The sequence below is a fragment of the Branchiostoma floridae genome, chromosome 4 (genome assembly GCF_000003815.2).
Source record: "Branchiostoma floridae strain S238N-H82 chromosome 4, Bfl_VNyyK, whole genome shotgun sequence".
NCBI classification, from domain to species: domain Eukaryota; kingdom Metazoa; phylum Chordata; class Leptocardii; order Amphioxiformes; family Branchiostomatidae; genus Branchiostoma; species Branchiostoma floridae.
Genome location: NC_049982.1, coordinates 8,616,496 through 8,631,801, shown reverse-complemented (window position 1 = coordinate 8,631,801; position 15,306 = coordinate 8,616,496). Strand labels below are relative to the sequence as shown.

The 15,306-nt window shown below is 41.0% G+C and overlaps 2 protein-coding genes across 5 annotated transcripts in view; both read left to right on the top strand.

Annotated features, from left to right (window-relative positions):
* The window catches only part of LOC118413459, a 33,451-nt gene that overhangs the window by 15,552 nt on the left and 2,593 nt on the right, over positions 1–15,306 (top strand). The window contains exons 20-23 of one of the 2 annotated variants that reach the window (XM_035816851.1): positions 4,184–4,366; positions 4,719–4,910; positions 5,047–5,184; positions 5,809–6,184. The exons of the other annotated variant lie outside the window; for it this stretch is intronic. Coding sequence (XP_035672744.1) covers positions 4,184–4,366; positions 4,719–4,910; positions 5,047–5,184; positions 5,809–6,042 — 747 coding nt within the window. The 3' untranslated portion in view covers positions 6,043–6,184. Of the gene's footprint in view, positions 1–4,183; positions 4,367–4,718; positions 4,911–5,046; positions 5,185–5,808; positions 6,185–15,306 lie in introns of those variants that run through there. 2 annotated transcript variants of the gene reach the window in all.
* LOC118413458 overlaps positions 6,616–15,306 on the top strand; it is a 31,931-nt gene continuing 23,240 nt past the window's right edge. For all 3 annotated transcript variants that reach the window (XM_035816848.1, XM_035816847.1, XM_035816849.1), the window contains exons 1-9: positions 6,616–6,819; positions 8,406–8,507; positions 8,808–8,925; positions 9,216–9,343; positions 9,645–9,777; positions 10,427–10,551; positions 10,963–11,110; positions 12,566–12,770; positions 13,132–13,277. In XM_035816848.1, the coding sequence (XP_035672741.1) occupies positions 8,422–8,507; positions 8,808–8,925; positions 9,216–9,343; positions 9,645–9,777; positions 10,427–10,551; positions 10,963–11,110; positions 12,566–12,770; positions 13,132–13,277 (1,089 nt within the window). In that variant the 5' untranslated portion in view covers positions 6,616–6,819; positions 8,406–8,421. The remainder of the gene's footprint in view (positions 6,820–8,405; positions 8,508–8,807; positions 8,926–9,215; positions 9,344–9,644; positions 9,778–10,426; positions 10,552–10,962; positions 11,111–12,565; positions 12,771–13,131; positions 13,278–15,306) is intronic.

Sequence of the window (15,306 nt, the reverse complement as noted above, 5' to 3'; positions counted from 1 at the left end):
ATTATCTCACCATATACACCGAGGATAAGGCGGGGCATTAACGTTATCATATAGCCTACACAAACTGACCCATTTAAGCAACAAATTCCTTTATAATACATACATCCTTTATTCAAGACTTCCAAGGCTTGACATAATGACAAATTCCCTTCTGCTGGGACAAGTGTGTTGCTATTCAATCCTAAGTTATAGTTGTACATATTCAATAAATTTGAAGGAATGTGAACAGTAATAATGTTTGGATTAACTCTAACATGGACTGCACACCAGTGTCGATGCAAATCGACACCGGTGCCGGTGTCGATTCATTCTGACCAATCAGGGGAGCGATACCCACCTGCCTGGCCTGAATCTACGTGTTATGGCGTCATAACCAACGTGGAACGGGGCCTTCTGATTGGTCCGCGGCGCCTGGCTATATGATAATACCTAATAAATTATATAATACATCGGGTGTATTTGCGGCCAGTAGGTGCCTAACGTGTTATCAATATATATTATTGAATCCACCGGTATTGTGGGTACATTACATAACATGCATGCAATCCTGTGGTCACAATAGACAATTTGGTTCTGCAAATGATAAATTAAGTTCCATGATACCATCGTAAGAGTATTGGTTGACAAATGCAAATTTCGTAACCGTGATCACTAAGTACCACATTCGTTCGCCAGAATCAGATTTTAAAAAAATTGTTTATGCCTTTCTATTCCAATACACAGGAGTACGCAGAGCGAGTTATGGCCCTGTTGACGGACAAGCTTACAACAGGTGATGCTACGTACCAAAGCTCTGTCCTGATGTTCATGAAGACCGTAGGCGGCCGGTACAAGTCCGTGTTGGAGAAGCGGAGGAGGAACATCGAAGCTTTGCTGAAGAGCAGCCAAACTGGCGTTGCTGACATGGCCCAAGGCATGCTGGACTATCTTGATGATAGAAGGTTCGTTGACAGAAAATATTTGGGCGATTACATGATTCAATCCTCGTTTTCACATCTAATGCGATACTCAAAAGTTGTATCTTCGTATTTGCTATTCATCTATACCAAAATGAATATTTCCTGATTATGATGACCGAATGTTGCCTGTTCTTGCAGCCTGAGGAATTTGGACCAGGACATCAAAGAGCAAAAAGAGGAAGTTGACAAGCTGGACCAACGAGTTACACACACAGAGAAAAGGGTAGGAATGTCACAACAAGCTTTTAATTTCTAAATCAAACCAATGTTACGTAGCGAGCAATTGATCTATCTACTTAATACGTAATAAAACCATAGATCACCCATCTCCTTCGCCATATCTACACTAGACTACAGGGTTTGAATGAACGAATTAATACACTAGATATCAATCTGTGTTCATACGGTAAGTCATCGTAGTCTTTTCCCAATGCACGCAACCATTCCCTACCACAGAATGGGCCTGGTGATGAAAGAATAACTTTATCCTTGCGCAGGTTGAAGACCTTGAGGATGACGTGTCGGACCAGCAGCAGCAGCTGGGGGAGGTGAAGGAGGACGTTCAGCAGCAGGGAGAGAAGCTGACGGAGCTGGAGCACGTGGTGGACGAGACGGTGGAGAAAGTGGAGGAGATAGACCACAAGGTATGTAATGTGGAAGGTCTGTTAAAATGCAATTAGCTTGACACTCATTAAAGATACGCAACTGGTCAGTACAAGATGCAGACGCGCTGCATGTTCACGCAGGGCATCATCATGAGTATTTAGATTACTGCGAAGAAACCTTTAACATAATACAGGTAAAGCGAAATAACTTGGTAATCTGATCTTGCTACTAATCATGTTTGATATGAATTGCCAGACCCTCAGTGCTGCCCCTGCGTGGTCCCGTGACGTGTCCCTGTTGATGAATGAGGAAGGTGACTATGACTGGAGGTTCCTGGCGGTTCGCCTCGGCTACGGGCCCGAGGACATCCGGGCCTGGGCTACCAACGCCGACCCGACTATGGCCATGCTCAACGAATGGTAAATTTCCAATATAATATTTGCTTGTCTGCTAAACTGATGACTACACAGCGCCCTTTACACCCAAGTTATCTGTAGTTAACTTAACCTAGCCAAATAAATGTCAAAACCGTGAAGTAAGATCCATGGTTGATCCATTACTGGACGTGAATGCCTTGTTCTTTGGGGTTCAGGTACAACACCCACCGCAGCAGCGAGGCCACATACGCCGTGCTGAAGTCCCTACAGGAGATGGGCCGGACAGACGCCGCGGAAATCATCGAGACCGCCATGGAGGAAGCAGGTAAGAGAAATATAATATATCTTTCAATTTTCAAAGCGCTGTGCATTTCTTCGTCAACCTTGATTCATACATGCTAATTCTATAACAGAAATAGTGTATCGTTACAGTTATCTATTGTGAAAGTGACGATGATACTTTCTACTTATGTAATAATGATAAGAAAAATTATTTACGAATGGGTAAATTATCTTATCAATCTTACCCTGGCGTAATCTTTGCTGTAGGCGCAGCTGTACCTAAGCCAGCGGCTGATGAGCCCACAAACCCGCCTCCTATCTTCATCAGCTACCAGTGGGACATTCAGGACCAGGTCAAACTCATCAAGGAACATCTGCAGATGGCTGGGTACGAGAGCTGGATGGATATCGGTAAGGTTACCCATTCCACATGTCATATTTCAGTAGATATTTGAATGCACAGATATGCCTTCATCTGCGTTACATTTTGCATATTCAGGATTCAACTGTTTTCATGACAGGACAAATGGGTGGAGGAGACCAGCTGTACGCGAAGATAGACAAGGGCATGCGGGGAGCTAAGGTTGTTCTGGCCATGGTCACGCCCAAGTACGCAGAATCCACCAACTGTAATCATGAGGTCAGTTGGTACAACACTGATGATGGTTTGTACATCAAAATCCTAGTGAATGGTGCAAAATGTACTTGTTTACTTGTTATAACACATAGTTCCGGTGAATTGAATATTCTATGAATATCTCCTTCATCTTCCATCCAGATCAACCTGGCGAACCTGCTGAACAAACCCATCATCCCCCTCCTGGTGGAGAACACGCCCTGGCCGCCGCCGGGATCCATGAGCATGATTTTTTCTCAGGTACGTGAAAATGCAAATGTCGTTAAACTCTATCGTTGCTAATTATTCGAAGCATATTTGTTAACTCCTTTACATCATTGAGCCACATCTTTTGTTTAAGTAATCCCTTGTGCTTTCCAGCTTCTGTACATCATGTTTCACGGTGCCAGTTCCAGTTCCGGTAAATTCTGGCCTGATTCCAGCCTCTACGAGTTGTTGGGACAGCTGGCCTATTATGCTGCGCCGGACCAGAGCCTCATCACTGATGGTAGGTTAAATGTATACATAGACATGTCACATTGTACAAGTCAGTCTAATGAGTAATGTATCTTGACTGGGTAGGGTATTTTTCCGGGCAGCCTTCGTAACCCCTGCTTGGCCTATAGAGTCGGTCGAGCTTGCCTAAGCTTGATGTTTCTGGCCTAGGGAGGAGAGATGCTGCGACAGTGAGCGCTAGTTCAGTGCCTAGAAGTGGTCTGAGCGGCCTTGCACTGAGCATAAAAAAGGCTATTCATACCAGTCGTTTTGGTATATTCAGAGTCGCAGACTTTTGCTTCTCATCTTTCTCTATATCTTAGATTGTTCAATGTCTACAAAAAGCAAGGCAACTGCTAAATACATATTCATTTTGTACATATCTTCTATCCAATACTAGGAATTAGAAATATCTTTTGGGCTCACTAACGTATCAGAATATGTTTGGATCGTGCTACAGAATACAGGAATTGGACACCAAGCGTTGTGAAAAAGGAGGAGAAAGACAGCAATACAAAGAGCAAGTCTGAAAAGAAGGAAAAGACGCAGAGCATGCCAGTTGAGGAAAAGGTTTGTCAGCTCGTGGATCTAATAACTTAAGTTTTCGAAGTAATAAATCCTGTCAATCCTCCCATACAGTGAAAGGTTCATCCAAAGTCCCTCGTTTTCGTAAGTGTACAAATGAGGGTTTCTTGTTCCTCGTAAGAGCTTTGAGAGCGTAGGTTGTATCTGAGTATCTTGCTAGTTTGCGAACAAAAGCAATACTGAACTGATCTATACCTACACCTAGACCTACTCTCACTTTGAGAAGAACAGGGTAATGACACAAAATTTGTATATTTCGTCAGGAAGAAGAGCCTGTGGTGAACCCGGAAGTGTTCCTGTCCTACCAGTGGGGTCACCAGCCGCAGGTGAAGGCCCTGTACAGCCAGCTGACGTCACAAGGTTTCACCTGTTGGATGGACATACAGCAGATGGGAGGAGGAGATGCGCTGTACGGCAAGATTGACAAGGGCATCAGGAGTGCCAAGGTGACGATATTCTCTGTTTTCACAATTGTCTCAACCGTGAGTTGGATTTTCTACTCCGTTTAAGGGGTTTTGTTTACCGTTTGTCTGTTTGTTTGTGTTGGTGTGTATTGGCCGTACTACTGTGATCAATTGACGCATGTAATGTTAGTCAAAGCTTTATTGGCATAATCAATGAGCTGCAATAAGACAAAAACATACGAGAAACTAGAAATAGTTCTTCAAGCTTTTGGTATTCTTTTTGCCTAAAATTATGTACGGAATGACTCCAGTGTACTGGTCTTTCTTGGCTCAGTCTCCTTGATGTATGTGTTCTTTTCCATATCAAACATATTGCAATTACTTTTTGGTGTAGGTTGTTGTTTCCTGTGTCACTCCAAAATACACGCTCTCCGCGAACTGCCGAAGGGAGGTCAGCCTCGCTGACGCATTGCGCAAGCCCATAGTGCCTCTGCTACTGCAGAACACGTCCTGGCCGCCAGAGGGCCCCATGAGCATGGCGTTCACAGAACTGTTGTACATCGACTGCAGGGATGAACGCACTCAGGTACAGTTAATGTTTGCGTGAAACAATGAAGAAATTATGGATTATCTTACATATGAGATGTGTTTGCTCTGTAAAATTGACACAATCTACTTTTGTCAAGAATGAATAATCGCTTTCCTCCTTGTCTTGCAAACAGAACGACTGGGACGGTGCCAAATTTGAAGAGCTGGTGCAACAGGTGTCCATCCACGCCACCCCGAATCCTGAGCATTCCATTTCTCAACCACTCGCGACAAAAACACCAACGGACACACAGACAGTTGCGGTAGAAACTGTAAGGGTTAGAAAGTAAAAAGACTCTCAATAAACACTAAAATGGCATTAACATTACACATTGGTAAATGTATCATATTTCTAATCACTTTTTGTATCTTATAACTTACACCGGTATCATTATAGATGATTAAGAGTCTGCTATTATTATTTGATTATATAAAGTAGCCTACTAGGACGTATCCGATATATACTACGGTCTATAGCATTATAGATGACGTTATTAACGCGATTCGCCGTTAAGATACATAATCTTTATCACCAACACGACAAAAGTACGGCGACTTTCGTAAGGTCTACATGTATAACATGTACATGTATATATGGATATCTATAGGTATGAATGAATCAACATATAGGGTCTAGCATGTCATTTACACTATTGGTTCTACGGTATAAGCATTCGTGGATATATTTGTCTATTTGTACACAGTATGAATTATTGCCTCCCAGAATGTAGTTTATAATTCTAGTGATCTTGTGAATTTACAACCTTTACAGCCTGATATCGAGTAGCAAGATAATTGTTAAGATTTGTGCAATCAAAAGATATTGAGTATAAGAACACAGAAGATTACCAGCTTGAGTCTGAAAATGACATCTCGACTTTTTGTTGTGTCCTTAGAACGAAAAAGATGACGAAGATTCAAAGGAAACAGATGGCTCACTCAATGCAAGTGGAAACAACAAAACAGAGGACTTGCCACATCCAAAGCCCGTTGTGAGAAATGTTCCAAACGAGAAGACAGCGAAGACTACACAAAACGTACAGCCAGCACCCAGCGGCAACGTGGAACACGCCGAAAATAATTCTGACAAAAAGTTGAAGAAAAAGTCCAAAACCTGTTCCATATTATGATACGTATATGATATTTGTGCAGATGATAATAAGATTGCAATATTGAGGTTGACACATGCTGGAAATATTTCCAGATTACGTTTGTACTTTTATGATTATATTTGAATGTAAATAAAGAAATAAACTAATTTGGTATTATAAATCTGTTGCTGTATGGGTTTTTGTCCAGATGGTTTTTACATTTGCTGACACATCGCAGGAGGATCTTAAGCTGCAAAATCATCGTCATGTCTTCAAATCAAGTCAAGATATAGCGTGGTTTACTAGTACTGGTGCCTTAATAGTTTAACGTAGGAGGCCGCTATGCTACAACTGCGGCCCTATATCGCAACTTATGCATTATTCATGCTCGGTAACCTTTGGGCGTGTCACAGCGAAGCACTGGCGTGTGAAAAGGTAAACAATTACACATAGGTCACATTCTCTACTCTGTCTCGGGTCGGCCCAGTGGTTAGGCAACATAATGACATTTCACGTTTCACTGTATACGGTTCAAGCCTTCTGACGTCATCAGACAGAGATCACAGACTGAGACACTCAACTTTGACCTATCCATGACGACCAGGTAAACCTTACCTTTGCCGCCATTTTGAATTTCTAATGAATTGTCTGGCGGACCGGCACTGTGTGGTTATGTAGAGATATCACATTCTGTAATCGTGCTCTTAGTAATAGTGGATGGCGGCAGCTTCGGGTTCCTCTGCTCACACATGCAGGAAACGTGAAACGTGAAAACGGCTTAGAAACAAGAGGATTTACCTGTGATAGCCGATAGAGGTAGGTGTGAACCGGTTTGACGAGCAAAAATACAGCTGATCTTATGTTAGATATTACATAAATCATGTCAAATACACTGTGTTGAATCTTTGATTATATAAACTATACGTTTTGGCAATTTGATCCTCTTCACAACGACTATATTACAACACTAGTATATATATATATAGCTATGTAGCAGTTTATTGTTGGCTAAAATATTAACTATTGAGGAGTGTTTGGGTGATGCTTATCAATCAAGTAGTTAACAATTAAGTGCTTGTGAGGTGTAGATGGACTTTTTCGAAAAAAAGAAAGGTAAAATGTGTTGGGCTTTTAGCCAAAATGTCAGATATGAACTAAAGTGAGGTCAGCGGTAATGCTGTCGTCATCCATGGCAACGCGTTTGATGCCCCTGTGTACACTCCGTGGGTAGAGCAAATTTACTCCGCTATTGTTAGATACCGTCTTAGATAAACAATAAATCATACAAGCGATCACACAACTAAAGAATAACAAAGCTTCTGGCAGTGACTTAATTCTCAATGCTAAAATGTGCTTCTAATATCCTTGTCTACTGACCAAACTGTTCAATTTACTCCTTTCATCCGGTTATCTCCCCCAACAATGGCGAGTAAGCCAAATAATTACCGGGTAATTCCTGTTATAAGCTGCCACTGTAATTAACACACGGCTTACTAGCTACCTATATAGTAAATGAAAATAACATCGTTTCTCAAAACCAGACTGGCTTCAGAAAAAAACTTTAGGAATAATGGTAACCTCTTTGTCTTCCACACACTAATATCTAAACACCAATAAGCGCCCTTTTGCATGCTTCGTAGACTTTCGGAAAGCTTTCGATTGTGTTTGGCGTGAAGGTCTACGGTACAATGTACTCAGCTCAGGGCGGTAAATTCTACAATCTAATAAAATTGATGTACTCCAACCCACAAACCTGTATCAAAACGTCAACTGGGCTTTCACCTTATTCATAACCGATAAAGGTGTCCGGCTGTGGTGCAATCTTAGCCCGACCCTTTCTAATATGTTCATTTATGACTTTAATTAGTTAATTAGTGACCTAGACGACACCGATTGCGCTCCGCGCGCCCTCCCTACACAATTTATTAGTCTCCTGTCTGCCTTCGGCCATGATTCTGCAAATAAAACATTACTATTTGTTCCGCTGTGGATGAGCGATGTGTTCGTTATCTGAGATCCCAAAACAATATTTGTTTCGTCTAGCTTCAGGTCGATACAATTCAATATTCACGGCACATGCTGTACTTAGCGGCCGGCTGAATAATAAAGTAGTGGGTTAGAGAGGTCAGATCTCCATGCCTCCATATGCATGATTTGAATGACTTTGCTTTCTGATATTTCCATTGTACATTATATACAAAATATGCGTTCTCTGTGGTACGACATTTATCGAAAGAATCTGAAAATATTTTTCCTTTATTCAAGACATATCCACATGATTTTATCAATCTAAATTGCCGATAGAACCCATGCCATTGCAGTAGTAGTAGAGGTATATGGGTGATAAAAACTCACCAATTTTATCCAATTATTACTTCTATGGCCTCTGTTTCCCGTCACAGCGTCTGACCACGTAAAATGGACAAGTTGGGCACAGATTGGTTCAAGAATGTGGGGAATATGCGAGAAGCAAAAGACGAGTTGGAGGAGATTGCAAAGAGCAAGTAAGTTGCAAAGCATGTACAAACATAAGAGTTTCTATAAACACACACCACAAGAGATCAACTAGCTATAGATACCAATTGGATAATGTTTGCCTCAGGTTCTGCTTTGCTTGTCAGCTTATCTTTTAATGACATTTGTATGTCTATATGTAGTAGGTGGCTAGGTTGCTGACGTGTTCTGTATGTTTACACAATCTCACGCTGACTGGGGTTCATGACCGCAAGCGCGATTTTAGTCAGTCTAGGGGACTCTGTATACCAATCAATTTGAAACACCCTCTACTTTTATGTTTATCGCAGAGATGACAAGGCATTCCGTTCCGTGGTGGATTTCCTGTGTGCATGCCTGGATTGTTCCACAACAGAACACTTGGAGGCCTTCAAACGTGTTCTAGGAGACGACCTGGTTAAATGGAAGGTATGTTTTATTAGTATTACAGCTGTTCCTACGCAGTGTGAAATTTCACAGGAGTGTGTATTTCATGACAGGCAACTACAACGACGGTTTGTTTCCTGCAACGTTACCAAGAACGTCTTTGTAATTGAGTTAAACAAGTCGTAAGATGACAGAGGGACAAGGCTAGTTAAATATACTTATGAAAAGGACATCAAAGTTAGCTCTTACTGAATATTCTGAAAACGAAATAAAGGGAAAAAATCAATCCTTTTGTATTGTAAGATCTTCTAAATTCTTCGTGATTTTGACAGGGTCATGAGAAGGATCTTTGCGAGATTCTGGAGAAGTTCCGAATTCTGGAAGAGAAGACGGACGATGATGACGCATTCTACAACTCAGCTGTGGATGATGCTGTGGAAGAACTGCTGGAGAGGTCAAAGTAGGTGACGGTTGAATCATACTAGTTGAGTCGTCTTTTGAGTCGTTTGAACTTTTCCATCAAGATGACGGGAAACTAGGCTAGTGGTCACGCCCAAAAACCTTTTCATGCATAAGAAGTTGAACATTACTGATATTGTTAGCCTTTGTATCTGTAAATTACAGGCACAATGACATTGTGTACTTCAAACATCTGTAGGACCTCACAATGTAAATAGTTCTTTATATCTCGCTCCCTAAACTCATTTTGCGTAAACATTTACTCGTATACTGTACTTCTGGATTCTACCGCATGCTTTCAGAACATGCCACAAGAAGATCATGCCTAACGTGGTGAGTCTTCTTGTCTTCGCCCTGAACAAAGGCACAGAGACACATCTGCACATGGCAGAGGGAATCGCGTCGGCTGATGGCATCCGAGACATGTTGGATAAGGTAAGTCTAATGAGTTATCACCAATTTTGAAATACTTTACGCCAACTCTGATATGCAACACATGTACATTTACTTTCAATATGCATAGGCATACTTTGCTTGATAGAGGCTAGCTTCTTTCAAATGATTGTGATTAGACATACACCACGACTACGATAGAGGTATAGTTCTTATAGAAATATGAAGTTCAGTCAACAACTGTGTATAATAAATGTAACAATTGTATACAATGGTTGATATTTATGGCTGCTCTTCAAATTAGCTTGATGAGTTGGTGGAGCATATTGCTCAAAGAAAGATAAAGGTAACTGGAGTCAATGGAAGTAGAATATAAAACATTTGTGAAATATCATTTTCATTAGTAGTGTCGTACTTATCAATTTTATTTTCCTTTTTGGCTCATTAATTGACGAGGAATGGCACGATACGTAATCATTTAAAGGTCTCCTGTGCTTAGCTTCAAAGACGCTTTCACATTTACAACTTTCATTTCTTCGCCGACTGTATGGTCCCACGTAACGGCACACATGATAGCATTTTGCCTGCTATGATTGTATTTCTTTAAAGGTTATCTAAATTTATGTTGGTCGATCTCGAGATATTTGTGAAAATGATCTATAACAATTGTTGATTTTATTTGTTCATCAAGTTAAACGATGAGGAGGCCAAGAGTGTACTCAATGCCTACTTTGAGATGATAAAAGCGGAGACGTTCAATCCCGACTCAGCATTTGCCATCGCAGTTTCGGGTTCTCTGTCTTCCAACCTAGCAGAGTAAGTTACCATGCATTTACAAGGCTGTATTGGGGGCAGAGCTATCCAGTGCATCTTATGTTAATTACAATTGACCTGGTGTCTTGTTTTTTGTCATAAATTAATATTTACAAAGCTAGGATTAACTAGACGTCTGAGGCTTTCAATACACAGTAATGATGTCTAGAAAAAATTCATCGCAGATTTTATCACTTTTTTATCCTCCTGCTTGAATGAATAGGTTGAAACTGCAGAGAAAATGTAAGGTATTATTGTACTTAAACGACACTTTTCCTGAACTAGACTAATTTACCTTATGTTATTCTCGTATGATGAACTGAGCGTTACAGAAGGTCTATGTGTACCGATTCGTGTGTTTTTCCACATGATGACGCACAACAATCACACTGAAAGCCGTTTTTCTGTTTTCAGGAGTGCAAAGAGCGCAAAGAATGTGACGACTCTAACAGAGATTATCAACTACTGCTCAGAGAAGGAGCTGCTCAAAGAAGATGAGCCAGACCAGGATAATGCATATGGCATGGCCATCAGGATAATGATGGCTGTTTTTATCAGCAAGGTTCTTCTTCTTTTTCTATTATAGACTTTTTCTTGTATGTGGGATTGTTACTTACGATTTCCATTCACATCAAATAAGAAAGATAACCCTAGGCACACTATTCGAGCCAATATTGCGATCCAAGGTAACTTACAGCCATAAGCTTGAACCAAAATATTGTACATTTACAATGATGTACATTTACAATGAACAACAAACAATGTGATGCCCACCATGATTTGGTGAGATTGGGGATGATAATTCATCAACAGGTGATACCTATATTATACCTTATACTGATTAAGTACGAGGGCGGTTCAAAAAGTAATGCCACTGGTTTTATATAAGGCTCATGTTTTCATCGAATGAGCTGAAATTTGGCACAAAGGTACAATAATATATCCTCTTGAGATTGACATATCTCAATTTGTTGTTGAAATTTTTTTGAGTGACTGAGTTGGGTTCAAGATGACCACACCCCTGTTATCCCGTCGGAAGAAATTAGAGGGTTAATTAACGTGCAATTGATAATGTCTCTAAATCACTTGTAGCTATTGTAAGAAACTGAAATTGAACATGTATCAAGTTGCACTTCTCTGTAAGCCACATGCCTATTTTAATTTTGTAAATACAACCATTTATTATTTTTTCGTTCCTGGTGTGAAGTGAGGTCGTCAGGGTCGTAATTAGCGGTGGATTAGGGGTGAGCTGCTTAAAGTGTCCATAACCGACTTTTTTATTAACTGAGAAAAATCAAACTTAAGACACTTCTTGATCTTGAAACAGTTAATAATTGTGCCAAGTTTCGCATCTTTTGGTTAATGGAAAAGCAGTCTACAAAAACCTTTATTCAACAAACCACGTATTTGGCTATTAATCAAACTGTCTGTAATATAGCAACTTGCTCCATTCTAGTGGCTGTATAAGATGAACCATTGAGAGTTCAAACATGAAATTTGGCATGTAATCTATGGAGACATTTGTTCTTGTACAGGTGAAATTTCAGTTTCCTACAATACTCTTAAAATGGTAAGATCTAGGGGAACTGATCTCCTGACAAGCTTTTAAGAGTTTGGTCATCTTAAAATCATCTCAGTTGCTCACAAAAATCTGAACCACAAATTGAGATATCTCAATCTCAAGAGGATATAGCCTTGTACATTTGTGCCAAATTTCAACTCATTCGATGAAAAGATGAGTTTGTTATAAAACCAGTGGCATTACTTTTTGAACCGCCCTCGTAACATTCAAAGGTCTAGAGCTACTTTTGTTGGCTTTGACTTGGGTTTGTGGCAGTGGAAGACAAATCTATTCACCCACTTCTTCAACAATATTCACCCACTTCTTCAACAATATGTGGAAACATTGATTTCAATAGTAAAATTGTAACTTCTGGTGGTAATTGTGGGGAAGCAAGAAGATACTTTGGACGTTTTTGTAAATAATCGCCTACTTTTATCATTATTATAAACACAGAACATGAGTAACCCTGAGAATCTGATGTTGGTGACGCCTGCATTCATCCGTCTCCTTGGCAACGAAGAGGTGTCCGGGCAGATGGACCTGTCCAGTTACGTCAGCATGTTCATGCAGCAGGGGGAGGTCCTGGCTCCGCACGCAGACCAGCTCCTGGATGCCTTCATCAACAACGATGACAACGATGCCATCAATGACATTGCTAGTCAGTAAACTTATGGTTTATCGACCGATGTGTTTGAAATCGCTACCCATACGTGCCTTGTCAATCATCGAATCTTACTGGCACATGGAGTATTCCGTTAGTTTTCGACCTCATGTAGATGTTGTACCGCATGCTCATCAGAATCATTAATGAATGAATCAATAACTGGTTTATTAGCGCCAAACAAGTGCGCACATACATGTACATATCATTGCAGCCATACAAGGCTGAATTGGTGTGTGATACATAAGAAATTTGTTTATGATAATATATAAAGTTTACTTTATTAGGTATATTATATAAAAAAAATCTTGCAAGGGGTTGGACTAATAGATATTTTTGATTATCAACAATTTCCCAGACGTGCTGCCGGCCGTGTACAAGCACAACCCTGAACCGTTCAAAAAACGTCTCCCTGAAATAGTGGAGAAGATGGACGACGTTTCTGCTGACAGTCACTCCGGATTCTACCACCTTTTCCATGAGATGTCAAAGACTGAGCCACAAGTAAGCAACGCTGCAACATAAAGCATTACTAAAGAAATTGTGTCCTATACTCTTCTGATAATGCAAAACATATCTGGAAGGACGAAGCACCAACTAAATGATGTTGTATTGCTCGCATTTGCAGGTCCTCATACCATATGCAGAAAAGCTGGAAGAAGGTCTCGACAACATGTCTTCTATGTCATTTGCACTACAAACCATGAAAGATCTCTGCAAATACGACACCAAACCGTTCCTGGACAAGATTGACACGTTAGAGAAGGTGTACAAGTCTCAACCGAAGATGTGCGACTTCATCTACGAGGTTGAGACTATCATAGGATTATATAATGAGGTGAGTAGAAACAGTGCATATCATTTAATCCATTGGTATTGTGGGTACATTACAAAAAAAATGAAATACTGATGTCAGAATGGACAATTCTGTATTTTCATGAAAAAAGAGGGTTCCAACACATCATCGTAAAAGTATGGGTTATCAAATGCAAATCCGGTAACTCTGGTCAGCGCCAGTACCACGTTCTTTCGTTAGAATCAGATTTTGAGAGATTTGTTTATGCCTTTCTATTCCATTACTCAGGAGTACGCAGAGCGAGTTATGGCCCTGTTGACGGACAAGCTTAATACAGGTGACGCCACGAACCAAAACTCTGTCCTGATGTTCATGAAAACCGTAGGCGGCCGGTACAAGTCCGTGTTGGAGAAGCGGAGGACGAACATCGAAGCTTTGCTGAAGAGCAGCCAACATGGCGTTGCTGATATGGCCCAAGGCATGCTGGACTACCTTGATGATAGAAGGTTGGTCAAAATATAACACAAGCATTTTAACTGTCAAAAGATTCTTACAATCCAAACATTGTGTGTAATTATCCATAACAATGTTTGTGCCAAATCCTTTGTACCAAAATAATACCAACAACTCTGTAACTTTCTTTCTTCGACAGCCTGAAGAGCTTGGACCAGGACGTCAAAGAGCAAAAACAGGAAGTGGGCAAGCTGGACCAACGAGTTACAAAAACAGAGGAAAAGGTTAGATATTTCTCTTTTCTGAATCAGAAAGGCACAAATTTGGCCAGGCACAATACGCTACACTTCTGATTCTGAAATGTTATATATCAGTCTAGCCGAGGATTTGTAGTCCCAACGTCCTTCTTTCAAGATTTTCAATGTACACAAATACCTTTTGATTATGATGAAGATTTTATTTTTTTCATAAAAGGCCGAAACCGGCAAATCGTTGTGTCTCGTCCTTCTTACTCGTAATCAACCACACAAATACTTTTAGTCAAAGTGGACCAAGCAAGCGATACTATGTCTATTTTCCCCAGGTTGAAGACCTTGCGGATGACGTGTCGGACCAGCGGCAGCAGCTGGGGGAGGTGAAGGAGGACGTTCAGCAGCAGGGAGAGAAGCTGACGGAGCTGGAGCACGTGGTGGACGAGACGGTGGAGAAAGTGGAGGAGATAGACCACAAGGTACATAATGTGGAAGGTCTGTTAAAAACGGCACTCATCCAAGATGCCAACCAGAACAAAATAGAGACGCGCTGCATCTTCGTGCCAGGCATTATCATTAATGTTTACATTAGTACGAATTCAGGAAACCTTTATTCAGGTAAAGCAAAAGAACCTATCAATCTGATCTTGTTTACTGTTCTTGTTTGATGTACATTGACAGACCCTTAGCGCTGCCCCTGCGTGGTCCCGTGACGTGTCCCTGTTGATGAATGAGGAAGGTGACTATGACTGGAGGTTCCTGGCGGTCCGGCTCGGCTACGGGCCCGAGGACATCCGGGCCTGGGCTACCAACGCCGACCCGACCATGGCCATGCTCAACGAATGGTACATTCGCCATCTATTATTTGCCTTTAAACGGCGTAGGATTTAGACCAGGCAGTTTAAGACCAGTTGCTTGCCGATGCCTGTGCTCCAAAATATTAGAGAAATAGTTTATAGTATGGCCTGCTTCAAGGGATATTAATGTCTAAATCGCTGGTGTCTGTCAGGTACAACACCCACCGTAGCAGCGT